The sequence below is a fragment of the Gadus morhua genome, chromosome 12 (genome assembly GCF_902167405.1).
Source record: "Gadus morhua chromosome 12, gadMor3.0, whole genome shotgun sequence".
Taxonomy (NCBI): domain Eukaryota; kingdom Metazoa; phylum Chordata; class Actinopteri; order Gadiformes; family Gadidae; genus Gadus; species Gadus morhua.
The window spans coordinates 1,495,415-1,521,595 of NC_044059.1; the positions used below are offsets into that span (position 1 = coordinate 1,495,415).

The following is a 26,181-nucleotide window of genomic DNA, read 5'->3' on the forward strand; positions in this document are numbered from 1 at the left end:
GTCAAAATTCGAATAATCGCCCAGCCCTACGCTGCAGTAACAGACTCTCTTAAGTGTCGCCCTACGCTGCAGTAACAGACTCTCTCAAGTGTCCCCCATTACGGTTTGTGCTGGGTGTTTGGACAATAATTGCATCATCCATTTGTTCAACTATAAGTAGGATGTGTACAGTTGCTTAGACAGTTAAGTTGGACATTGGGATTGAATGTCCTGACATGTATCTTTTTTGCTGAAATTAAAGCCCACTCTAGTCTGCCTTGTGTTGATGATGTCATGCGTGTCCAGGCTGCTGCAGGAGCAGATGGAGCACTTGCTGTCCGACGTCCAACGAAGACTGTCGGTCAAAACCAATGAGCTCCATGCAACCCAGATGCACATCACACAACTGGAGGAGAGACTAGGTGAGCTTCTGTACATGGATGAACCGAGGGGAGGGGAAGGGCTGCAAGGGGCTGACTCAAAGAACAATGGAGGCATCTGCTGCATTTTCTTTCCCACACATCTATTCAGAAAATTAAGTTAACTTCAATTCACTTTAATGTGAATTGTGATTCCTATATAAAAAAAAGGCATTAATTACCCTGATTTCTTTGCATGATTTAGTTGTGATTTTCGTACAGTGTCAAAATCTGGAGGAATGAATTTGTTATGTATTTTGTTAATAATTTGTTTGTTGCTAAGGGTGCACTCACACTAGGCCATCTGGCCGTGGCCGTTGGCCGTTTTCGCACCTAACCGTGCTCAAATGGCCCCATTGTTCTCTGGCCTGCACTCACACTAGGCAATCTGGCCGTGGCTGTTGGCCGTCGCAACTGTGGCCTGGCCACGGTAGGCTCTTGTACATACTTCATCACGTCGTAACACGTCATCACCAAGCGTCCGCTGCATGGACCATAATACCGCCAGTCAGAGTTCTAACAACAATGGACAACAACACACAGAACACAGTTCGCACTTTGCTGAGTCTGTTGCTTATTTGGATATATGTTTGACGTTTAATGGGAAAGAAGGCTCGTCGCCTTTATTATGTCCGTGGTCGTCGCATGGACTATACGTCATCCAGCTCAGGTTGCGTAGCCGTGCGTGTGCGCGTGTCGGCTCATTAGCATCTGTACCGTAGCGGCCCGTGCCGTAGCAGCACACCTCTCCCAAGTGGCCAAATTGGCCCGGCCTGGCCAGACTGGCCACACTCACACTGGCAGATTTGAGCACAGTTAGGTGCTAAAACGGCCACGGCCAGATGGCCTAGTGTGAGTGCACCCTCAGTCCCATGTCAATACGTTTCCTCCTCCCAGGGGCGCTGAGTGGCGTGGGCTCCTCCCACAAGGAGGAGGTGGCTGCTCTTCACAAGTCCATCACCGCCTTGGACCAGGAGAAGGACACCCTGCAGGACGAGGTAGACCTCAAGACCGAGAGGCTGGTGAAGCTCCAGGAGGAGCTGGCCAGGAAGGTAGCGGTTTCCTTCCAGTCACAACCTTCTTCCTGTACTTCCCGTCTGGTTCATCCGGTCTCATTTCCTAACCTCTATTTCTGTTGCACAGGAAGAGCCCCTGGATGATCTCAGAATCACAGTCACAAACATGGACAACTCTCTAAGGTAAGTGAAAGTGTTACGACCATTCTAGGGGGTAACATGAAGCCAACTTTTTTTTCTTTTTGCTTTTGATCCTTATAACCTTGCTTGTTTCTTTTTAGTGGATCCCAATTTTTATGTGTAGCCTGCATGTCAAGCGTATCATGATATGGCAATAGGCGTGGAATTCTGTACAAGCCTACATAGGCTTCGCTCCCACCTTGCACAGATGTTGTCAATTGTGCTAAACAAATAAACTAAACTCAAGAGTTTTGGTTTAAGTAAACAAATATATTTATTGTAAAAATATATCTATTCCAGAATAAGCTAAACATCAGGGTGAGCCTTGGCCAAAATAACAAACATAAGGGACTAACCTTAAACAATTGTCTTTCTAATTACAAAGAAAAACGTAGTTGTATTGAGAGCGTATTTAGAGCGCTCAGTCTCCATCTCCAGCACCTACTCTCTGTCTGGTGGGCAGAACGCAGGATATTGGACAAACTTGTTACAAATGGCAACACACTTTGCTCAAAAATATCGCTGTGGGTTTTTCATTGGTTTTATCCAACTTAAAACCAGAAAAGGGGGTAACGCTTTATATTAAAGGGGTAGTTCGGAATTTTGGACATAGGGCCTGATTCCCAAGTTAGCCTTGGTGTTCTTTATCATTGGAGACAGTTTTCAACACATTTCATTCAGTCCTTCTAGTTGAAAAGTTTGCTCATGCTAGGCTAGCGCACGGCAACGGGCCATACTAGCCTGCTAATAAAACAGTCTTACCCACTCCACAGTACACCTGAGGCAAATCAGCTATAACACCAGACGGTCAATGTCAATGTCTGTGGTGATAGAATAATGTTAGAAATAAAACCATCCTTGCATTGCATTGCATTTTGAGGGACTTGCTGTGTCTCAGCAGCAGTATTATATTCCTGGTAGTAGGCTACAGCAGCGGCGGACTGATACCTAGGTTAAATTCCGCTACTGCTGAGAAATTAGTTATGGAGTTCGAATCATGGCAAAACCCCACACACAAGCAAAACGTGTTTTACTCACTCACAACGATTCACACACACACAAAACGTGTTTTACTCACGCACAACGATTCACACACTCGCTCAATGTGGTTTGCAAATACAAAACATCCTTCACAAACTAATGCATTTTGCTTCAGAAACAAATACATTATGTTTTACACATACAAAGAAACGTATTTCTTCAATTACAAAAAAATATCCTCCAAGTACATGCTAAAATCTTTCAAGAACAAACTAACAAGTACACAAAACAATTCTACAAGTACGGAACACTGAAAGTTGCGCGTGGATCTGAAGGCATTTGCGCGTGGATCAGCAAGGCGGAAAATTTGTGCCAAAAGTCACGTGACAAACGAATGTCCTGTGATTCACACTACACATCAGCAGGTGGCGCTGTTCCTGCCAAACCGCACGGATTCCACGGAAAAGTTTAGCACTTTTACCGCGCCATTCTAGGGCCAGTTAGTGGCCTTCTTGGCTTTCCATAGAATCCACACACGGTTGGCCGGCATCAAATAAAGATTTTGGGGAGAAAAAAAGATCATCCTGGCGGCCTTAAACTGACTCAACAGCGTCACCTGCTGTTGTGTAGTGTGAATCACAGGACATTTGTTTGTCACGTGACTTTTTGCACTAATTTTCCGCCTTGCTGATCCACGCGCAACTTTCAGTGTTCCGTACTTGTAGAATTGTTTTGTGTACTTGAAGGATTTTCTTTTGCACTTGAAAGATTTTAGTTTGTACTTGAAAGATTTTAGTTTGTACTTGGAGGATATTTTTTTGTAATTGAAGAAATGTTTCTTTGTATGCGTTAAAAAAGGTGTTAAAAAGACTATCTGAAGTTTTAACACAATAAAAATGTTTATTGTGAGATTTTAAGACTTTAATTATGTCATTGTTAAACCTTTACTAAGCATTTTTTGTTGCTTTATGAAGGTATACACACACAGCTTTATTCTTCATTTGTTAGCAGTAAAATATGCTCTCTATAGAACAATGCTTATTAAGGTTAAAAAATCCTTTATTAAACGGCTAATTGACCTGTCGCTAATTCACGCCCCCCTGTCATTACCATGACTAACTCGGACAAACAAACCAGACTAGATAACAAAATCATATGGAAAATGTCAGCTGACAGTATGTCAAAGCAGGTTTTGGGGACGTTTTGGGCGAAAAAATATTTAATTTCTTCCAGGAGCAATCGGTACATTACGCTATGGAGGGGTGTATTCGAAACTTAAAAATACATACAGAAGATGCCAAGCTTAAATTCAGTAGGTATTCTGGCCTGCCACACAGTGTGATCCACATTACACACTTTTTCTTGTCACGTTGTGGCTTGGGAAAAGGGATGATACCCCATTCTGCATCTCTCGGGATACCAACTGTCCGTTTTACATGTAACCCAGAGTTCTTCTGTCGGGTTTTTGAAGGAAGCTGTCCCCCAAATAAACCAAAAGCCTTTGTTAACCAGATGGTAATCTATTGATGGAAGCTCCACAAGAAGTCATGGATTGGGGTTCGCGGCCGTGCCTTATCAGTTGTAACACTGGCCTTCTTCCCCCAGGGGTCTGTTACAGCTTCTTACACATTCCCCGAAGGGGTCACAACTAGGGCTGTCACTTTTTCCAAAAATGAAATTCGAACGAATTTCGAATGTCCATAATTAATTCGAATACATTCGACAACAGTCTTCATTTTTTATGTTGCTCTTTTTATTTCTTGTGGAAATCACGTATACCTACTGAATTCATAACAGCACAGGATAAAAACACATCTTTGATAACACATTTGTAAACACAACAAGAGGAAGCTCCGACACACAAGTGCGGCTGTCTTTTACACATTAACAATAACTGCTCATTATAAACGTGTGATTTTACCGGTGATGGCCTTGTTACGGGCGTCAGGTAAGGGGCCTGCTGAGTGAGCCGAATAGAATGCTGTCACGCGCGGCTGTACACTCTGTGCTGCTCCGCTCGGCAGTTGTTCCTCTGCTGCTACATTTCGGTGGTAAGCTAGCAGATGAGTGCGCAAATTTGATGTTGTCGATAAGTACGACAGCTCTCTTTTACAAAGACGACAAACGGCCTCGTCTTTGTTTGTGACTTTTCCACCCACGGTGTAAAAGCCAAAATGCTTCCATACGATGCTTTTTAAATGTGATGGTGTCGTTATGGTCCGCTCAGCATTGTACTCCTCGCAATTCTCCATTTTTAATAGCAGTTTTTTAATAGCCGTATCTCGGTTCGCGTTCTCTTCAGTTACGTTTTGTTTCAAAGCCCTCTTGGCCTATCTGTATTGAATGTTGATTCAACATTCGATACAGATAGCCAGGCCAAGAGGGTCGGCAACAGGTCAAACTGATATAAAAATTTAAGCGCGCCCTCTGCTGGATCGAAAGCAGACTACTTAAAATGGTCTGAAGTTCTTATGAGACGGCAGCACACACAGTTCGAATGGAGAATTACACTTCGAATTCGAACTTTTCACCCTTCCTTCGAACGAATATTCGAACTTCGAATAAAAAGTGACAGCCCTAGTCACAACATTCCAACAGGTACAGAGGCACAGAATACATCACACGAAGCACAAAGGTTAACATTTTAGACAACCCTGAAGAAGAGCAGGGTGGCAGAACCATACACGGAATAGTAAACAAAGCCAAAAAGGAAACTAGAACTGCAAGCAGTTATGCAGGGGTCCAAGAAATGTGCATTTCGCCGGCACAACGCAAAGCATGTGTTCAAAACGCTACCGTGAACCTGTGGATATAAAGGTTTTGACTGTGGGAGGTTCGGTGTGGGAGATATATCCCCAAACGCGTTTTCAGAACATTCCTTTGGCCAATTAAGAGATATACAATTTCCTCGTTTATGGCGCTGCCTTGTGGCGTATTTTTTCGAAGAGAATTCTCCTCGTGGCGAAATATTCCGATTTTTTTATCGATCGCCATTAAGGGTAGCGCAGACACGTGTGTAAAATTTGGACTCGATCCGATGTCTACTTTTGGATTTTTGGGGATTTTTTATTTTCCACGTATAACGTAGCTAATAAACAAATATTCAAAACGCTACCGTGTCCTCGTGGATGGTCGGATCAAAAAAGTGTTTGAATAAAATATTTTGTGTGCGTCTGAAGATGTCGTGTGTAAAGTTTGGTGTCGATTGGGCAAGAAATGTGCGAGGAGTAGCGAAAAGCTTTTTTCGCGTTTTTGCGAAAAAAAATTATAGACGCAAATGGGCGTGGCCTATGCCAAAAGATGCAGCAGACTCCAGTGAATCTGTGTGTATAACGTTTTGGACTGTGGGAGGTTTGGTGTGGGAGTTATAGCCCCAAACACGTTTTTCTTGGTATAGCGCCGCCTAGTGACCGGCAGGTCTGGATTTTGTCGTCTGCGTAGAACTCACGGACCTGGATCTAGTCATGCAATCGGCGTGTCGGCACCATTTACGGTTTGGGCTGTGGACCCACTTCTAGGGGGGAATAATAATAAACACCACAAAAACAATAGGGTTCCAACCCGTTGGCTTGGACCCCTAACTAGAACTGCAAGCAGTTATGCAGGGGTCCAAGAAATGTGCATTTCGCCGGCACAACGCGAAGCATGTGTTCAAAACGCTACCGTGAACCTGTGGATATAACGGTTTTGACTGTGGGAGGTTCGGTGTGGGAGTTATATCCCCAAACGCGTTTTCAGAACATTCCTTTGGCCAGTTAGGGGATCAACAATTCCCTCATTTATGGCGGCCCCTAATGGCGAAATTTTGTAGAAGATATACAATTTCCTCGTTTATTGCGCCCCCTAATTGCGAAATTTCCCGAAATTTTTATCAAACGACATTAAGGGTAGCACCAACATGCGTGTTAAATTTGGACTCGATCCAATGTGTATTTTTGGGTTTTTGGGGATTTTTGATTTTCCAAGTGTGATCCTAGCTAATAAACAAATATTCAAAACGCTACCGTTTCGTCGTCGACGGTCGGATCAAAATTGTTTCTAACGATTTGATTTTGTGTGTGTCTGAAGATGTTGTGTGCAAAGTTTGGTGTCGATTGGTCAAGAAATGTGGGAGGAGTAGCGAAAATACAGTTTAGCGTTTTTTGCCGAAAAAAACATTAGACATTAAGGTTAGCACCAACATGTGTGTAAAATTTGGACTCGATCCGATGTCTAATTTTGGGTTTCTTTGGATTTTTGATATTCCACGTCTAATTTAGCTAATAAACCAATATTCAAAACGCTACCGTTTCGTTATCGAAGGTCGGATAAAAAAAATGTTCGAGGGTTTCTGTTCGTGTGCGTCTGAAGATGTCGTGTGCAAAGTTTGGTGTCGATTGGTCAAGAAATGTGGGAGGAGTAGGGAAAAAACAGTTTTGCGGTTTACGCGATTTAGCGAAAAATATTCATGGACGCAAATGGGCGTGGCCTATGCCAAAAGATGCAGCAGACTCCAGTGAATATGTGGGTACAAGTTTTTGACTGTGGGAGGTTCGGTGTGGGAGTTATAGCCCCAAACGCGTATTCCTTGGTATAGCGCCACCTAGTGACCGGCGTGTCTGGATTTGGTTATCTGAGTAGCGGTGCCGTACCTGGATCTAGTCATGCAATTGGCGTGTCGGCACCATTTACGGTTTGGGCTGTGGTACCACTTTCAAGGCGTGAAGTATAATAAAAAGAAAAATCCTTACAAAAACAATAGGGATCCAACCTGTTGGCTTGGACCCCTAATAATCCTTACAGTAACAATAGGGATCCAACCTGTTGGCTTGGACCCCTAAAAAGAAAAATCCTTACAAAAACAATAGGGATTCAACCTGTTGGCTTGGACCCCTAATAAACACCACAAAAACAATAGGGTTCCAACCTGTTGGCTTGGACCCCTAAAAATCCTTACAAAAACAATAGGGTTCCAACCTGTTGGCTTGGACCCCTAATTAAGCTGTTTAGACATGGATTCAGCAAAAGGGGGTGCAGTTCACTATATGGAAGGTGTCACTGAAGTTCCGGACACACAGTGTACATATCTATGTAACGAAGTATAGAGGGATTATCAGTCTACGTCACTCACCGCTCTACGCGCATGTCGTAGGCAGAAAGAGACGAGACCGACAAGAGCCGCAATCATGTCTTGTTGTGCGGTTGGTTGCACAAACCCTTTTAATAAGACTGATTATTCCATTTATTCTACTTCTTGCTTGCCAACATAAAACAATTCAAATACTTTAATAATTATGCTTCTTCCTATTCGTATTGCATGCTTATTAAATGTATACTCTGAGTTCATCTCCCCCCAAAAGTATTCCCCTTTAATTACAATCGATCAAACATGTTTTTGACACCTCGAAGGGCATTATCCCGCTTATTTATTCCATGGTCACTTGCCAAAGAAAAGAAATCAAGATCATTCATTTATATTTTCATGCGTTTTACAATCCAAATACAACGTTTTTCACATAAATAGAACGGACCGTAGCTACGACTTGGCAACGGGAGGTATTCTAGTCCGCTGAGCTATGAGCCAGAGAGCTAACGTTATGGATTGTACATACTGTATTTATAATTCGAAATTCGTCCCAGCCTTTATACCACAGATACTCTACGGTCTAAATATAACCGTGTTGTCTGATTAGTTTAATTCCTTTTCACAATTTACCAGCTCTCGTTTTGAAGAATCATCACCGCGCTATTCGTTTCAATGAGAATCGCGACGGTCTATACTTTCAACATAAAGTGTACATAATTATGATTCGAAATTTGTCCCAGCCTTTAAACCACAGATACTATAGGGTCTATAGCATATAACCACGTTGTCTGATTATAGTTTAATTAATTTTTCACAATTTACCAGCTCTCGTTTTGAAGGATAATCACAGCTCCATTCGTTTCTATGGGAATCGCAACGGTCTATACTTTCAACATAAAGTGTACATATTTATAATTCGTAATTCGACCCAGCCTTTAAACCACAGATACTCTAGGGCAGGGGGATTCTCAAAGTTTTGACAGCTAAGGGCCAATTGACCAGAACCCAGAATTTGACTGAGGGCCGCCAAATAAAAAAAATTGGGCGGGAAACACTCTCATCATCCCAGTGGTGAAAAAAAACATTGCACGTGGACCTCTGGGAGGTCTAAATCACAAAACTGAGGTTCATCCTTTCAAAGTAATGTACAGTCGGATTAAAACTAACAAATGTAACAGGATTTAATTGAAAGCTAGAGAGTCGACTTTTCTCTTTATATTTATTTATTTTTGTCTATTTATTTTTTTGTTGTCATTGCGGGCTGCCAGGAATGTTTCTGCGGGCCGCCATTGGCCCGCGGGCCGCACTTTGAAAGCCAATGCTCTAGGGTCACTAGCATATAACGTGTTGTCTGATTACAGTTTAATGTAACAGTACGCTGAAAAATGCAAATTAACACCGCAATTGCAAAATAACCACACAGAGATAACCATGGCAACTGGTCAAACAAATTTTCTTTTTGCAATCATTCTGCGTGCGCATCCGCCGTGTTGATAGGCAAATAATCTCCCTATATACTCTGTAATGGTGATATTTTTGAAAATGTAATGATTGGCTTACATTCAGATAATTGAGGGGTCAGCACAGGTTTAACAATTTAGGATTCATTTTAATCTGTATCATGGACTAGACAGATTTTGGAGTATTACTTGGCCCCTTCCTGACAAGTTCTCATGACAACTGTTATTATTAGTTACATTTGGTTAACTAGTTTCATATGATAGCATAAGCTAAACGTTAGCTCAAAAAATGTGCACGCCAAAAGCCTCTGAAAGCAAGTGATGTAAGCCAATAAAGTTCGCTGGCAAACAACTAGCTGGATAGAACCAGCTAACGTTACCATAGTATTACATTCTTAAACTTACCAGGAGAGTCTTCCTCCAGTTTGGACCTCATCCTCTTATCCATGTTTTTATGTGCTTGTGCCTGTCTTTTGTCTGTCAGTTGTTTTTTTCACCGACCTGGTTTCGGGGCTGGATATTCCAACATGTTCTCCAAACGTTCGTCAAACAATTCGTCAAGCTTAGGCGTCAAGTCATCAGACACTTGCATAAACAAAACCTCTGGTTTTATAATTATCTTCAAAATAAAAGCCTTTAAAGGATCTGATATGAGGCACAAAACAGATCACAAACAGATAAGTCTCAATAAATGGGTTTGTAATGCTTTTATTAAAGGTGGCATGGCAGATAAAATTTCACTTTGAGGTTTTCTAACATTAATATGACTTCCCCTAGCCTGCCTATGGTCCCCCAGTGGCTAGAAATGGCGATAGGTGTAAAGCAAGCCCTGGGTATCCTGCTCCGCCTTTGGGCAAATGAAAGCTCAGATGGGGCGTTTTGGAAATTTCCCTGTATGTCATCATAAGGGGAAAGGTTAACCGCCCCTTTTTCTGCTTTGCCCGCCAAGAGAATTTGGCCCGACAATGAGCTACGACCGAGCGAGTGCCACATCAGGTGTGTGTGTGAATACACACACTGTAGCGTGAGTGTTCTTTATTTGGATAACAAAGTTGGTGTTATGGCACATAACATGCAACATAATAACGCAAGCTTGCGTAATGCTCCCATTTGGTGAAAAGACTAGACTGTGTTGGGTTCTCCGACGTCTCTGGTACTTCAACAACAAGTAAAGACTCGTGTGGGGGTTATCTCGGCCATGGTTGAGAAGGAATTAGGGGAAAGGAACTTTGGCTTGACTACCTGAAGTCCAGACTGAACTGCGACATGGAGGAGAAAGGCGAGAGCTCCGCCAGGAGTCCGCAAACGGCAACAATTCCTTTCTCCTCCATGTCGCGGTTCAGTCTGGACTTCAGATTGATGTGGAGGTACCAGAGACGTCGGAGAACCTGACGCAGTCGTTAAGATTCTGAATATCATCTGGAGGCGCACACAGCTTTTGGCCGTGATATTATTTATCATATTATATTATTTCATAATATTTAGATATAGAGCTCCAAGACTCCCGCCGGAGCTCCCGGAGTATTCTATAGAATCGTGCAGAACACGACCAAAAGCTGTGTGCGCCTCCGGATGATATTAGGAATCTGAATTGGGGGGAAAGAGACTTCAAATACAGTATTAGTTGACCACCAAGACCTATATAAAAGCATCCAAAAAGTATGTCATGGGATCTTTAACAACTATAAGAAACTCAAGGCTATTATTAATGTTATTAAGCAATCAATAAATAGTTAACAAGTTTCGTGCTTATAAAAGTCTTATAATCTCACATTATAAGGGTCTTATTACCTATTACCTAACGAAGTCTTATTACAAGGACCTTAATATAAAGCTTTAATGAAAAGGGGGGACCAAATAAAAGGCCGCTCACCCCTATCAGCATTCCATGGGCTGAGCCAAAGTTCAACATATTCTCCACACCTATAGCAAAATATGGCAACCGCTAGAAGAACCTAAGAAAGCAAAAAGGGACCAGTGGCAACAAAGCTAACCGGCAGGGACTCAGAAAGTGCATGTATCATACAAGCATAAACTTGATGGAGCATCCGGCAGACCAGGTGTAACTTATGAGGCCTTTTAACGGGTGGCATGGCCCTCGTTGGCAATCCAGTCCGGACTGCAGAACGGCCATATTTGTAGTCCTAAAAATATAGGAGAGGGCCAGAAAAAAACAGAAAGGGGAAAACCGAAACCCCTACAAATAAATAGGAACGTAACCGAAAGGTATTACATAATTGTATGTAATGTAGTATTAGGTAGACGTGTTACACAACAACTTGGCAAGAAACAGGAAACGGCAAAAAATCGAGCATCCTGTTTGGTAATGGTCTACATCGTGTTCATGAAGCGGGATCTGGATAAACCTCATACTCTCAATGTCACCTTTGTTACTAGGAGGTAGCGGTGTTGACTTTAACATGGCTTTGGGTGCTTCTTTCTCAAACAGGCCTCTTTTCAGGAGAATGCCAGAGTTTTAATACCCTGTTTTGTTTAATTCCCCCTCGCCACGACTTGTTATCACTGAGTAGCGGTGTGAATGGAAGAGCAAATGTGTTTCTCCACCATTATGGTATTGGTCCAAATGTCTAGAGGCCTTTTTGGAATTTGCAAGAATCGTCTAAAATATAATAGCATACAGCAGGGGTTTTCAAAGTGTGAGAGAGTGAGCCCCCCCTCAGAGAAAAAAATTCAGCTGAGCCCCCCCCACAAAAAAATGTTTGTTCTAAATACTTGTTTTGAAAGCTATCTTAATTATTTTACACATTTTAAACATCCCTGATCATAATTTTAAAACATTTGAAACATATTTTTTAAACATTTTAACCATATTTCTGAAACATTACAACATCTTTGTGCGTTTTTAAACACATTTCTTAACACAATTTAACAACTTTATCTAAGTATGTTTTAGCTTAACCTTTTTTAAATACATTTGAACATCTTAATTTGTGTAAACTGCCAGTTTACACAGATTCATTCAGGGTCCCCGACTATGAATTTTCTGAGTCTAATCAGATCTGCCTTTTCAGTCCAGAGATTCGACTATTCGGAGGGGTTTGTTTACCGGCGTTGCTATGGTGACCTAAATTATTATAAGCAACTGAAAATGATGCCGGTTTGAAACTAAAACTGTGATTCTGAAAAAAGTATAAATGCTATCAAAATTCCGTTTACATAGTATTGAAGATACAAGTGTGTAGATTTGTTTAATGGTTTGAACGATGGTAAACGGTGGAAAAATGAATGAGTTACGATGTCTAGAAGTAGGTGTATCAGAATGGGCTGACGTCTTCAATGAAAACAGCTGAAAACGAAGCGGTATGAAACTAAAACTGTGATTCTGAAGACATTTTAAATTATATTGAAATTCTGTTTAGATATTATTGAAGATACAAGTGTGTAGATTTGTTCAATGGTTTGCAAGGGAGATAAACGGTTGAAAATTGATTTAGTTATGTTACTTTTACAGTTGAAGTACGGGTTTCAGGGGTCTTTTCGTTTTGTTTTTTTCTCACGTCGCGCCCCCCCTGAAGAACTCTTGCACGCCCCAGGGGGGGCGCGCCCCACAGTTTGAAAATCACTGGCATACAGCATTCCCTTTACTTTGACTGGTTGCCACTTGGTGTTTATTGGTGACTGAATCCTAGGCACCATACACTGTGTTCTGCAGCCCCCATAAACACATGTTGTTGCTATTCTACCTTCTGATTAGCACATACTGGTGGCAGGTGGGCGTTCTTGGAAAATGCCATGGCTGTCAACAATTTGAGCCAATTAGAAACTGCCTTTTCAATTACCTGTGTTTTCTCGTAGGTTTGACTAAAGTGATTGTTGCTATTTATATTGAATCCTTTATCCTTTATCCCCCCTTATTTTCGTAATTAATTTATAATACATCAAATTAAACCACAACATTACCCCTCCCACCATTTTGACCCAGGTCTTGTTGTTGCCTTTTGGTTTGAGTTGCGGAAGAGCCCCACAAGACATGTGTGTGTGTGTGTGTGTGTGTGTGTGTGCGTGCGTGCAGGCAGCTGAAGGGCTGTGTGGGCAGTCGGGACAGGGAATTAGCCAGCCTGAGGAGACAGCTGGACTCAGCTCAGGGGGAGGTGGTTGAGCACGGCCGAGCCAAGGACATGGTGGTCCGGGAGAACCGGAGGCTGCAGGAGGACCTGGCCACCTTGACCCGGGAGAACCAGGTGCACAACATGCACCATTTGAATTAATAGCAGCTCGGATGTCTTGTGTGTGCATGAGTCTTGCATTGAAGTATATTGCACTCTTTCAATATGCTGTCATGGTAGTGCTTGTGATGGCGGAGACACTGTAAATAAGTTGATAAAAGATGGAAACCTGAGTCCTGTATTATGTTGGTACAGTGTCTTGAGGTAGGCTCTGCTGTCCTCAGACCTTGCACGCGGAGATGGAGGAGGCCATGCACGAGAAAGATGAGCTCAAGTCCAGAGTTCTCTCTTACATCTCTGAGGTGGCCAGAATCGAGAAACTGATTACTACCAAGGCAAGGAACCACTGTTGTTCCTAAATGATTCAAGAATAGAGGTATATCTGTGCCTAAATGGCAGAATAGTATTCCATCTGTAGTTATTTGTGGCCCATTACTTGCTGCTATCACTTATAATGAAAGGTAGGCGAGAACACTCGAGTGTGTGGGATGTCTATCACACATCACAATGATAATCCTAATATGACCAAAGATATTAGTAATACTATGATATAAAGAATATATCAACAATGAGAAAAAAGTAAAAATCTACGCTACAAAGGAAAAAGATGGATCAACAACAATGGCCGTTTGGGTCCCTGCGGGTGTGCAGGAGCAGGAGAGCCAGGATTTGCTAGAGCGGTTCCGCCTGGCACACACAACGCTGGAGGAGCGGGATCAGAAGCTCCAGCAGGCCCAAGGCTTAACCAGCTCCATCCGGCTGGAGCTGCTCTCCTCCGACACAGAGCGCAGACACCTCCGCCAGACCATCAGCCACCAGGAAACAGAGATCCAGCAGGTGAGCAAGTCTACCGCTCACTCGTTCTCACACAAACGCACACATCCTCAAAATGGATATAGGAGGGGATTTAGGACTTAATTCCTGTCATCATTTAATCTCTATGGGAGAGATTAAGTGCCAACTGAAACGTAATGTTTCAGTGTTCCAAAATAATAGGTATTATTATCCTGATGGAGTGCCATAGTTCTAACCATACCGAAAGATATGGAAAACATTTTGCTCAGACATAGTAATGACCATGAGATGGATGTGCCAAAAATAGTCTGCTTAATGAATCAACCTGATCCCTCGCTCCCCCAGCACATGCACGCCCTGCAGGCCTACGATGCCCAGGTGTCCTCGCTGGCCCGAGGCATGGCCCGCCTGGAGGAGGACCTGAAGGGGGCGCAGGAGGAGAAGGCAGCCCTGCTCTCGGACCTGGCCTCCGTCAGGGAGCTCTGTGTCAAGCTGGACTCTGGCAAAGAGCTGACGGCCTGCCACCTCACCTCCAAAAGCATGGAGCTGGAGCGGGTGGGTCGCACTGCAGGGAGACCAAGACAGGGCCGTCGCTAAATTAACGGGGATACATTCATGACTAGCCTAGCCTTTGATAAAACAGCATTAGTACAATAAGCCGTTAGCGTGGACATGGCTCAAGGTTATCCGTGTAGATCTACAACCGTGTGGAGTTTCAACTTCCCCTCAATCATTGTTCATCTTTCCACCTTGCCAGGCTGTATGTATCGCCAGATATGACAACATGGTTCAACGTGTGTGTGTGTTCTGCAGCTGACCGGAGAGCTTGATGATGTTCGCTCAGAGGGTGAGCTCCTGAAGAAGCAGCTTGCCAGCGAACGGCAAACGGCCCACAACCTGGAGGCTCTACTCTCCAACAATCGGCAGAAGGAGTTCCAGAGCCACCTGAGTGCCAGTGAGAAAGAGTCTGAGTTGAGGGTGCTGCGAGAACGCCTGGCACTGGCCGACAGCAAGACGTAAGGCTGTTCCACTCGTGAACACTTCTTTATTATATGTTATGGAGGAGTATCCGGTATTTCAAATTGTGTTTATGAAGATTTATCCAGTAGTTTATTACTTGTTATGAAGAATTATCCAGTAGTTTATTATATGGAATAAAGGATTATCCGGTAGTTTATTATCTGGTTTGTTTAGGATTATCCCATAGTTTATTATATGGTATCAAGGATTATTCGGTAGTTCATTATATGGTAAGCATGATCTCCAGCTTTTTATGGTTTGTAAGAGTTACTGAACCCACTGAGATTTCAATAAATTTGTTTTTGGTTGAGAGTTTAAGGAAAGAGGGGGGGGTGTTATCACAATGGTTTGACCCACGCCAACTTTATGATACTTTATCAGTACCGTTGTTGTGTATGGTCGTTAAATTGAATGATGTTGAATATGAAATGCGCCACACACCTTATTATTATACTATATTTGTCACTATAGGTTATATTACACTATAAAAATACTATAGCTGTCCGGGAAGCCTAACCCTCACTCGGACACTGACATTAAATACATCGCTTCTCAGACGGAGCTTCCCCATCCACACACAACATGGTGTTATACTGCAAGTATTCTGAAAAACTCAACTTTCTTTTAGACGCCGCAGTCGACCTCTGCCCATTCAGGGCTGGGTCGTGATGTCTGAGCGCCTCGGAAAAGGCCTTGAGACATCCCAAATGGAATGCTTTCTGCGTTCTCAGCAGAGTGGTCCGTTCACAATGTTTTGGGGAGAATGGCAAAAAAATTAAGGATTCTACATATTTTTTCCCTAAATTTGAGACTTATTTCATTAAAAATGATATAAAAGCATAGATTAATATGTTGACGATCATGTGAGACAAATTACCAAGTTTAAAACCAAAATAAAATGGTTTTAGCATAATATCAAATTAATAAACCCTGAACTCTGAATGCGATGACTTGCATATTAGAGCAACATTCTTGTTTATTCAAGATAATTGAAGATTGTTTTTGTGTGTGTTTGATAGTGCAGGACATGCCAGGGAGGTATCTCAGCTCCGAGGGAGAGTGTCTCAGCTTCAGACAGAGATGGACATCCTCAAAAGACAGTTGACTACAGAGCGCTTTGAACGGTGGGGTGCTCCTCGGTAGCCTCTCTGGGCCAGTGTTGAATATATTTCAAGAGAGCAGCATGGATACAGCTCTTGAGAAGGACTACTAGAATGGCATGAAAAATAATTTCACTTAGAGCTGTTGACATTTCTTAAAATAATATATTGCTTATTAGAACCAATCGGATAGATGGTTGATTAAGATCTATTTTTGGTAGGTTCAATATAAATTTCATGATGCCATGTGTCCATAATTAATGTTGGTTTTGCTTGAATTGGACAGATTTCAAGAATGGTATAAACACAATAAGAATGTACAATTCACTTTCAAAAACACCAATGTACGTATCTCTGTCCCGTGCAGATTAAAGTAGTCGGTACCATCTTAACTATTAAAGAAACGCAATTTCAAGGCCTACACTGCCTTGTTGGTAACACTCAAGTGAAAAGCCAGATGCTGTTTGTTGGGTTGCTGGTCTGCTTCAAACACATCAGCCATTCATTAGTGACTGCTGCTGCTCCAAACACCAGTTGTATGGCCAGGAATAATAGGCCTCTTAGTACGATGTTAACACTGAGTACGATAGTCACAGGATAAAACAATAACAACCAGTAATAACATGTGGGTTAACATGTGGTTGTTTAGATTTGCAGTGATCCATAATGTACATCCTGATGACCTACTAATACCATCCTCTTTCTCCACAGCGAGAGGGCTGTTCAGGAGATGCGCAGACAGGGAGTTTCTTTCTCGTCGCTGCGTAGCTCCTCCCCCCTCAGCCCACAGCCCCCCTCCCCCGAGCACTCCATCCTTCGAACCCCAGACCGCTCTGCTGAGAAGCTGCCAGAGAAGTCGGTACTTTCTTCTTCTTTTTTCAAAGTAAGATTTTCATTTTGGACACTTAATGAACTAAAGATTTCTGCTTATTTTGTTGTCCTCCACAGAAGTGTGAGCTTTAAGGCGTAGCAGCCAAGCCAAGCAGACAAGAAAAAAAAAGATAAAAGATTTCCCTGGAATTTCTCTTTCCCTGAGACACTGCTATGCAACCCAGCATACACACCAGACTGGCTTCAGGATTCAACTGCAGAAGCATCCTGGTAACCTTAGGTCCTCCTTCTGCATTAAGTTCCATCCACCAAAATTGAAATCATGATATTTCATGTAACAAAATGATTGTGCATAATTTTTCATGAATTATCTCACCAAATTTTTTACATGACCTGCCAAGTGTTTTTCTTCAACGTTTGCTATGATGTATTATTTATTGTGTATGTGTATGATAAAATATTTAATTATTACTGAATAAAAAGATGAACTGGCATCCCCCTGCTGCTATTTCTAATGTGCTGTCTGCTTATGGTTTGATAGGCTCACTGAGGGGGAGGGGCAGGGGCAGAGCCTTGTAGAAGGAAACGCACCATGTCGTCGTTTTGCACCATGTCGCCTTTATCCAAACGAGACATCACTCCCTCGGAGTCTCCGCTCAGAGGGAGTGTCTCCACTTCAGAAAGATGGACGTCCTCTAGAGAGTTGACTACAGAGCACTTTGAACGGTGAGGTGCTTGGTAGCCTCTCCGGACCAGTGTTGAAGACATGTAGCAGCAGCATGGAAATGGCTCTTGAGAACGACTGCTTGAGAGGAAGTACATTTTTAAATTATGTAAAGAATATGATTTAAATTTAAGAGGCAGTCTTGGTCAGTTACGATTTTCCCCTTTTTTTCTTTAATTCCTAAATGAAAATTGTAAAAACATCATTATTATAAACAGGGTTGTGAATAAAACGTTTAATCGTACAAAATAATTATCTAGTAGACGAGGTTTGATTGTAAACTAAAATTAATAACATTCAAATGAGTTTGGCTGGCAGTAACCTGTTAAACGTGGCAATTTGTACAATTGATTCAAGTTTTAGGGGTTTAACATGCCGCAACTTTCAGTCTTTGGATTAACAGACAAATTTTGTAAAAATGTAATGGAGGAACAAGTCAATACAAAGACATACTTAAAAAATACAATGCTCATGTGTTGTATTTACGTATCTACGAATGATTCGGATGTCCGATACGAGTATGGTATGCATCCCTTCTGTGCCCCCAATATATCCATTAAACAAGACTCCCTCTTAATATAAATTATGGGCCTGCTACCATTAAATACCAGGGCATGACATTGAAGTAGCAATGATTAATATCTTCACTTTGGTCTACCTGCCCCCTGACGCATCCACAGTGCGTTTACATGACACTCAAGAAAATCTAATTATTGGCTTAATCCGACTATTATTGGATTATTCAGATGCATGTATACGCTTTGGTCTGACTAAAATCAAATCGAATCGGGTTACCCATAGTCGGATTAAGACCCCTAGATTATTCGATTGATAGTCGCTATTTAGCATGCATGTATGCGTTAAATTCGATTGGAATTGCATTTTGCATTCTGCGCATGATGGGGGTCTTTTCCCGGAGCCGTGAGCCGAAAGTATAAGGAGACGATACTTGTGTTGTCTCCATCGGAAAACGAGAAACAGCAATTTATTTAAAAAGGTGGCCAAGAAGATGGAAGAAGCCGGTGTCTTGCCGATGTAGTTACCCCCTTTAAGTGTATCATCATCAAGCATTCAGTACACACTACACATCTGTTACGAGAGTAGCGTATGTGTGTGCACGAGAATGGCAGTGTGTGTGAGTGACCTCAGCGAGTGAGTGAATGAGCGAGGAGATTGAGCAGTAGCGTGTGTCAGTTTCATGAATTTAACGAGTCCGGTTGTGTCTGTACAAATGTGTACTGTAAAGTTTGTGGAACTACGAATAAATTACCCAGCCCTTCAAGAAACGATAGCTGCTTCATTCTGACCTAAAAGCAGACCTACTGCCCGTCAAAGTGAAGGGTGTTGCCCCCGAGAGAACATCGGCCCTGGAGGGAACGTCTCTCCTGTGCTCCTCAACTACGATCTGGGAGCCGACAGCAGGTAAGGTGTAACACTTCGATTTCACCCAAGGCTGATTTAAAACTACATGTTTTTCTAAATGTTCGTCATCAACAAGGTTGTAAAGTAGTAACTTCGGGCATATCGGTCAAAATGGGTTTTTTTCTTCCGACGTGTTTACGATCTTCATTCATTGCACCGCAGCCGAACTGACTGGGATGTTCTCTGTTATGTGGAATCTTAATGACTGCGTCGGGTTCTCCGACTCTCTGGTACTTCAGAAAAAAGTAAAGACTTGTAGTGAGGGTTATCTTGGCCATGGTGGAGAAGGAATTGGGGGGAGAGGAACTTTGGCTTTAACTCTGAAGCAAAGATTGAACTGCAACATGGAGGAGAAAGGGATGGTTGCCGTATGCGGACTCTCGGAGGAGCTGCTCCGCCGCCACCAGAGGAGTCTGCATACGACCGAGAGGTCGGAACAATGGAGTGTCATGGACCCGAAGTGAACTGACAGCTGTCTACTGGAAACATCTTACTCGAATGCCGCCTTAGTTTGGTGTTGCTAGTGACGTAAAGAGGTCAGCCGGTGGCTCTATTAGTTGAAATGGGTACAGTGCCACCTATCGTACCGGGGCATGAAATGCTTCGGCCGATGAATCGATTTTCTCACCGCCATGTATACTCAGAGAATTGCAGTTGTCCAAATGAGGAGCATTGTCGAACTACGGCTTTAATCTGATTAAGCTGTGCATTTTAACGTACTGAGCGAAAAGGGTCTATATACGGCTTGATCCCTAGTATAAAACAATGTACAGCTGAAAGACACAGATTCCATATCGAAAAAAATATTTAAACACTATAGCCTAAGCGTCAATGTCTGCAGTTCGGATTGGTTGTGTTGGGAAGTGGGTATGTGAACAGGGAGAAGTCTAGAATGTACTTGGGCAGAAGGTCTTTCAGCAGCTTCTGCGGAAGACTGCACAGGTAGTATTGCAGCGTCTCCGTGGTGACCGGCTTGTACCACGGCTGCCTGACTGGGAAGCGGATATGGTCGGGTGCCCCCACACGCCGCAGAACGTACTCAGCGTCGCGCTGCAGGTTCTCGTAGGAGCCGATGAAGTCATAGGACACGGCGCAGGGCTGGCACAGGTTGTACGCTGGCATCCAGTGCTCGTTCATGCGCTCCACGTCCTCGTCCAGGAGGTACCGCACAAACTCTGCGAAGGTCACGTCGTCCCCCTTGACAGCCGGGCCCTTGGCGCCTTGGCCCTTCCTGTAGCGCTTCACGATTTCCACGCCGTACCTCTTCTGGTACATCTCGATCTCCCCAAACTTGTTCTTGTATGCCGAGAGCAGGCGCTCCATGGGCTCCCGCACAAACAGGAACTTGAAGTAGTGCTTGAGGCGGTAGCGGATCTCCTCAGGCTTCAGGGAGGAGAGGAAGAGCAGGTCGCTGTGGTGGTCCATCTTGATCTTGACGTCCACATTCCCCAGGGCCCCGCTGAGCACCTTGAGCAGCCTCTTCCAGTTGGAGCATGCCACCTTGGGGACATAGCAGTAGAGGAAGCGGTGCTGGTCGTTGACCAGGACGTGCTGCAGCAGGGTTTTTCTCTGCAACGGGCTCAGGGACCACACGTCGTGTGGCATGCTTTTCTGACCACACATAGTTCGGATCGTGCGGTTGCGGATCTCTTGAAGGATCTGGATGTGAACCCCCCCCCCCCACCCCAAACAACACACACACACACACACACACACACACACACACACACACACACACACACACACACACACACACACACACACACACACACACACACACACACACACACACACACACACGATAAGGATTACTGGAACATATAAATAACAAGATCTGCCACAAGCTCTTTCTTAGTTATTTTCTTATTTCTCATATGATTTTCATTAGCCTGGGTAAGGTCTGGCTATGGCATATAATGCTGCAAATACAGATTTTAAAAGTGTATGTCAGGTTGTAACACTCTATTGCGACATGATAATTTCCGTAACAACAACGTGCATTGCTCTAGGAGCGTTGAAGCGTTTTTCCTGGGTTAGCAATTAAGAAGGCATTAGTTAAATAGTATCTGGCTATTTGCTTACAAAAACTATTGGATCAAAAAAGTTGTTAGGCCCATGGGTTACTTGTAAGTTGTTATTCACTAGATAAATAACAAGGTAATACAGTTAGTAAATAGCCTACTACGCTTCACTGATATCAGCAGGATATCGATATTGGTACGATGCATTGCAGACGCATACCTGAAAGTCTGTGTCCACTACCCGGCCTTGTTGTCTGACATGGGCGGTGTACTCGGACCGTTGGCCGGTCCCTCGAGGCGGAGGTGTATCCAGGCTGTTAAGCATTCCTTTCTCAATCATAAGCAGCAGGCCTCCGGATGCGACGATCACAGCGAACGTCAGCACCGACGGCAAAACGGCAGAACTGTGGCGTACGGAGCTCGACTTTACCGTTTTAAAGTTCATAACTGAACGGCTCCTTGGCCCGTTAGCTCCTTTCATCGCATAATCCTGCTTTCGCGGAAGCATGGTTTCTATCGAGTTGAGCTGTAAAGGAAAAGGTTCTATTTTTGGGGGACAGACTTTAAATTCTAACACGTACCCATAGTTATCGTAAAGACTGTCTGCACTAGTCTCTTCTACTCTTTTCCTCAAAAAGTTCAGCGCCCGTATGGAATTGTGGGATATGTAGGCTTTGCTTTTCGAGAATGTCCAATAGAGTGGCGATGTCACGCCCCTTCCGGTAGAGCTCATGGGACCTATGAGATCGAAAAATATGAATGGGTGTCAATGGAGAGAAAATAATTATTTTCTGGTACCAGTCTTTATATGCCCTGGATTACACATATGTTGTTTGTGGATTTAAATGATAATTTTTCATGCAAATAAAAACTAAAAAATTTCATGAAGAAGTTTGATAATTTTAGGTTTTATGTGAGGCCGCTTTGTGAACTACAGCTCTTCGCTGCTCTCGAAGCATATGATATACGTCTCCACACCCGCACTTGGAACTCGGCACAGAGATGGCACATAGAGATGGCACATAACTAAAACTCTCCACATGCCCCGACTTATAGTGGTTTTCACCTCTTTCTATGCTTTTATCCTCGCCTTGAAAAAAAGTGGTGAAGTGGAGCAGAGAGATCGCAATCTGTGCAGAGTCCCAAGTGCCGGTGTGGTGACGTATATCCTATGCGTCGAGAGCAGCGAAGATCTGTAGTTCACAAAGTGGCCTCACATAAAACCTAAAATTATCAAACTTCTTCACGAAAAATTTTAGTTTTCTTTGCATGAAAAATTATCATTTAAATCCACAAACAACATATGTGTAATCCAGGGCATATAAAGACTGGGACCAGAAAATAATTATTTTCTCTCCATTGACACCCATTCATATTTTTCGATCTCATAGGTCCCATGAGCTCTATCGGAAGGGGCGTGACTTCGCCACTCTACAGCATCCAGTTGGCGCCCCGGAGCCGAACACTGTGGTGTGGCAACAGCAAACAGTCGCCCCCTAGCTGCTGGAAATGGACTTGATTTTCTTAAGTTATCACTCCTAATAATATATTAATGTTATCAACATGACTCATTAAATTAAACATACCTAATCATTGTCAATTCAGCCTTATATTTTTAAGTTGACTTAACTCTATTGAAACACATTTTCTTGACTTTTTATGTTTACTATTTTCCTCTAAATCAAATACATTTTATTGTATCCTTCAAATAAAAAAATATTCAGAGGACAATTTCACTGCAGATTCCATTTATTTAAGAACTCCATTTGAATTCTAACGGAACAGCCTCCCTTGAAATGGGGTTTATCAAAACCAAAGAAATAAAAACCATTTCTTCAACAAAGGTAATAATACTCAACAAAAATAACATAAATAAAAGCATAAAAATAACTAAAAGATGGTACTCTTCCCCCCCTGCTTGCTTGAGTATTAACATGCTGGCAGTACCAACATGAGATTTGGAAAACAGACTTCTTACTCATTCATCATCAGCAATTCATTTTTAAGGCTAAGCAGTAGGAGGTAACCGCTTCAGGTCATCCAAACCCAGTATATTTTTTTGAATGAAATTAAATGTGTAGGACATTTGCTTTGGATAATCGAGATGAAGCGCATAAATTAAGCCAAACAGCAAAATGAATGCCTCTGTCAACTCCGCTATATCACACACAAATCTCCCTCAAAAACTATAGAATGGATAGCAGGACCAAACTTCGCAAGGGAGTCTGTGTCACTTGAGACAGTGAGAATAGCTACAGCTGCTTCCGAGAGGTCTGGCAGGTCAATTTCTTCTGCCTGAAGAACATGGAAGTAATTAGTTAATGAGTAGTAGTCAATGAAAAACAATACATGTGTATTTAATATTATTGATAGATATACCAGTGCATCCCAAATATGACATTCTTGGGGGATTGCTGTAGTAAGATTTAATTGCTATTCTGGTGACTAGGAAGATGGTTGTGGTTGTTGTCTTTTGGTTGCAAGGTAGTATCTGAGAGGGTTGAATAGTAGGACACACAGTTGAATCAAAACATACATTCCTGTTCTTAAAAAATCCAGCAGCCTCTTTCCGCAGGAAGATGGGAAGGCCCGCAGAGTAATTGTCCATCTGCTGTTAACATCGACTTCTTCCTAGAAAGATAAGAGGGATTGTGGGGTAATGGGACGACCAATCAGCAGAATATTAATCCTATGAATATATTAAATAATACTAAAGTACAAATTATCATGAGGTAGGAAGTGTTACACATAGGAGATCATACTGTAGGTCCTAAAGATGTTTCTTAGCGATTCAGAAATTTTGCCAGTGCAGGCAGCATTTTCAAGGTACATTATCATTAGACGTGGCATATACTTATCAAATGCAGAATAAAATGTACTCTTTAAATTTGTATTTGTTATTCAATGGAATTCTGCACAAATCTGAAAATGCAAAAAGAAAATTGGTCATGATGACACAAGGTAATTATTGCTGCAGTATATGGCATCATTCCCCATCACAGGTCAAATTACACAAAAATCTTTGTGCTTCCTCACAACTGGGTGTGTGTGTCAAGTTTGGATTTGAATCAAATCAAGAAATTAGACCACTTCCTGATAGGTGGCTTTACTGCTAAATATTGTTGGCCGTAGCACTTGTACGATTTTGATGACTGCTCCAGTGACGATAGTTACCCATTTTAGAAAATATGCTGGTCTGCCAAGCCAACCAACCACAATCACTACCATGCTGTTTTAGGCAAGGGTGCTTGCGCACTAATGCCTCTGCAGTTTTTGCCAACTCCTCATCACTGGCATAGGCATTGAAACTAAAAATGACCTCAGCCATTTTTTCTAAAACGTCATGTTTCTGTCAGTTTTATGGGTGTTTGTGTGGTATTATATGCCGTGTTACCTGCCTCCAGTATGTGTTCCACATCATAGCAACATTTTGGAATTGGGAATTCATTGGGCCGTCTCTGAGTGCGTTCCTGAGTCTGGGTAGTGAATTCTGGGGAAGGGGAGTAATTTAAATGTTCTGGTCTCATTACCCTGACCACAGCCTTTGAGGACAACTCTGACATCTCTGTCAAGATGCAGAGTTCCCCATCAAGGTCAGGGTCTTCATATTGAAGAGTAAAATTGCCTTCTAAGTTAAATCTCTCTTGCATAAAGATTGGGGAGATGGGATAGTAGTAGGGACAGTAGTAGGCCTAGGGATTGCTCATCGGAAGTAGGCGGGCGCTGCTCTGTGGCGACCGCAGTGTGACAGGTTTGCGTGACCGGTGCGTCTTTGTTTTTGTTTTTAGTGTGCGTCTTACGGTTGTTTGTTATATGATCGCTGTACTTCGATACCAACCCTTTTCCAACCATGGCTTCATCAGCATGGATTATTGCACTTCCCTTACTGACTCTGAGTGCACTCTTCACCTATGGACTAAATCTCGGCAAAGCCGAGGGCTGCGTTCCCCAGATCATTCAGTACACAAGAGACTTTCTCCTACAGTGCAATTCTAAACCACTGGACCTAAACCTACTGCAAAGTCACCATCAAAGGATATGTTCTCACTATACACAACGCAAACGTAAACGCGGAAAGCAAGGGGGAATTAGACAGAGGCTAAAAAGAATGAAAACACGACTACCCCTGCCCACCTGTTTGCTCATCAATGCTCAGTCCCTGAGGAGGAAGACGGATGAACTGACGGCAAACGTAAGGTACCTACATGAATATCGCGCCTGTGTGGCGATCACAGAGACGTGGCTGGACAGTAACATCCCGTCAACCGAGGTGGAGCCGGACGGCTTCACTGCCTACAGAATGGACCACGATCAAGGGATCACTGGCAAGTCGCGCGGCGGAGGAGTGAGCCTTCTCATTCGGGACGACTGGTGCCGGAGTGAATCAGTTGTAGTGCGGGAGCAGCTCTGTACTCCTGATATTGAGTTGCTCTGACCCCGACCCAGCCTCGTGATCACCCGCACCTGACATCTGCAATCAGGATCACCAGGATATCTACCCCAGTCTTCCAGCCGATCGTCGTTAGTACTTACCCTGTTGAGTAACTTCCCAATTCTATTCCTAGTTCTAGTTTACTTGTGTTCAATTCTGCGCATTCCCAATTCACTTCTTTCTCTCTACCAGTCATCAACATCACAACCATACCACAACCCTGCTCTACTGCCGGATTACCATCGTCTTGGAATCGTCATGCGTGACTGTCGGTTCACCTGCAAGCCGACCCATCCAACCCCGTTTCGGACCCCCTGGCCCGTGGTTTCAGGATTACCCCTAACGGACGCAACCTTCTGCACTAACCTCGATCAACCGTGGACTAATAAACTGTTCTACTGTTTCCGCTTTTTCTGTGGTCATTTGTGCCGTGCGTTTGGGTCCACCCAGTCTTGAGCCGTAACACATGGTGACTTATGCTCGCAACCAAAGCAGGTTTTGGGAGCAGGTTTTCAGCTTAAGTCTACCCGGAGATCGGCTACTTAAATC

At 43.1% G+C, this 26,181-nt stretch overlaps 2 protein-coding genes and 1 long non-coding RNA gene across 12 annotated transcripts in view; 1 reads left to right on the top strand and 2 right to left on the bottom strand.

Moving 5' to 3' along the window:
* Positions 1-17,541, top strand: part of cep135 (centrosomal protein 135) — a 37,261-nt gene extending 19,720 nt beyond the window's left edge. For 6 of the 9 annotated variants that reach the window (XM_030373473.1, XM_030373471.1, XM_030373475.1 and 3 more), the window contains exons 16-26: positions 286-401; positions 1,296-1,450; positions 1,542-1,597; positions 13,134-13,302; positions 13,512-13,622; positions 13,939-14,124; positions 14,428-14,637; positions 14,896-15,098; positions 16,122-16,226; positions 16,914-17,057; positions 17,151-17,541. In XM_030373473.1, the coding sequence (XP_030229333.1) occupies positions 286-401; positions 1,296-1,450; positions 1,542-1,597; positions 13,134-13,302; positions 13,512-13,622; positions 13,939-14,124; positions 14,428-14,637; positions 14,896-15,098; positions 16,122-16,226; positions 16,914-17,057; positions 17,151-17,172 (1,477 nt within the window). In that variant the 3' untranslated portion in view covers positions 17,173-17,541. Of the gene's footprint in view, positions 1-285; positions 402-1,295; positions 1,451-1,541; positions 1,598-13,133; positions 13,303-13,511; positions 13,623-13,938; positions 14,125-14,427; positions 14,638-14,895; positions 15,138-16,121; positions 16,227-16,913; positions 17,058-17,150 lie in introns of those variants that run through there. The other 3 variants (XM_030373478.1, XR_003978963.1, XM_030373477.1) reach the window with 3 other exon arrangements.
* Positions 17,542-17,977: 436 nt separating this feature from the next.
* chst14 (carbohydrate (N-acetylgalactosamine 4-0) sulfotransferase 14) lies at positions 17,978-21,865 on the bottom strand. Its single transcript, XM_030373483.1, has 2 exons — positions 21,421-21,865; positions 17,978-20,838 (listed from the first exon to the last, which is right to left on the bottom strand). Exons 1-2 carry the CDS (start codon positions 21,706-21,708, stop codon positions 20,008-20,010), a joined length of 1,119 nt encoding a protein of 372 aa, XP_030229343.1. The 5' UTR covers positions 21,709-21,865; the 3' UTR covers positions 17,978-20,007.
* Positions 21,866-22,931: 1,066 nt separating this feature from the next.
* LOC115556193 (uncharacterized) lies at positions 22,932-26,173 on the bottom strand. Of its 2 annotated transcripts, XR_003978955.1 has the most exons (3): positions 25,406-26,173; positions 23,737-23,831; positions 22,932-23,495 (listed from the first exon to the last, which is right to left on the bottom strand). It is a non-coding gene; the product is annotated as an uncharacterized LOC115556193 (long non-coding RNA). The 2 variants fall into 2 exon arrangements; XR_003978954.1 differs by having other exon boundaries at positions 23,737-26,173.
* Between the last annotated feature and the right edge of the window lie 8 nt (positions 26,174-26,181).

What these genes read in the sequence shown, in the direction of transcription:
- chst14 (XM_030373483.1), bottom strand. Translation starts at nt 21,708, where the DNA reads ATGCTTCCGCGAAAGCAGGATTATGCGATGAAAGGAGCTAACGGGCCA. An exon ending in TAGTGGACACAGACTTTCAG is followed by an intron (nt 20,839 to 21,420) that starts GTATGCGTCTGC and finishes GTTCACATCCAG; the next exon opens with ATCCTTCAAGAGATCCGCAA.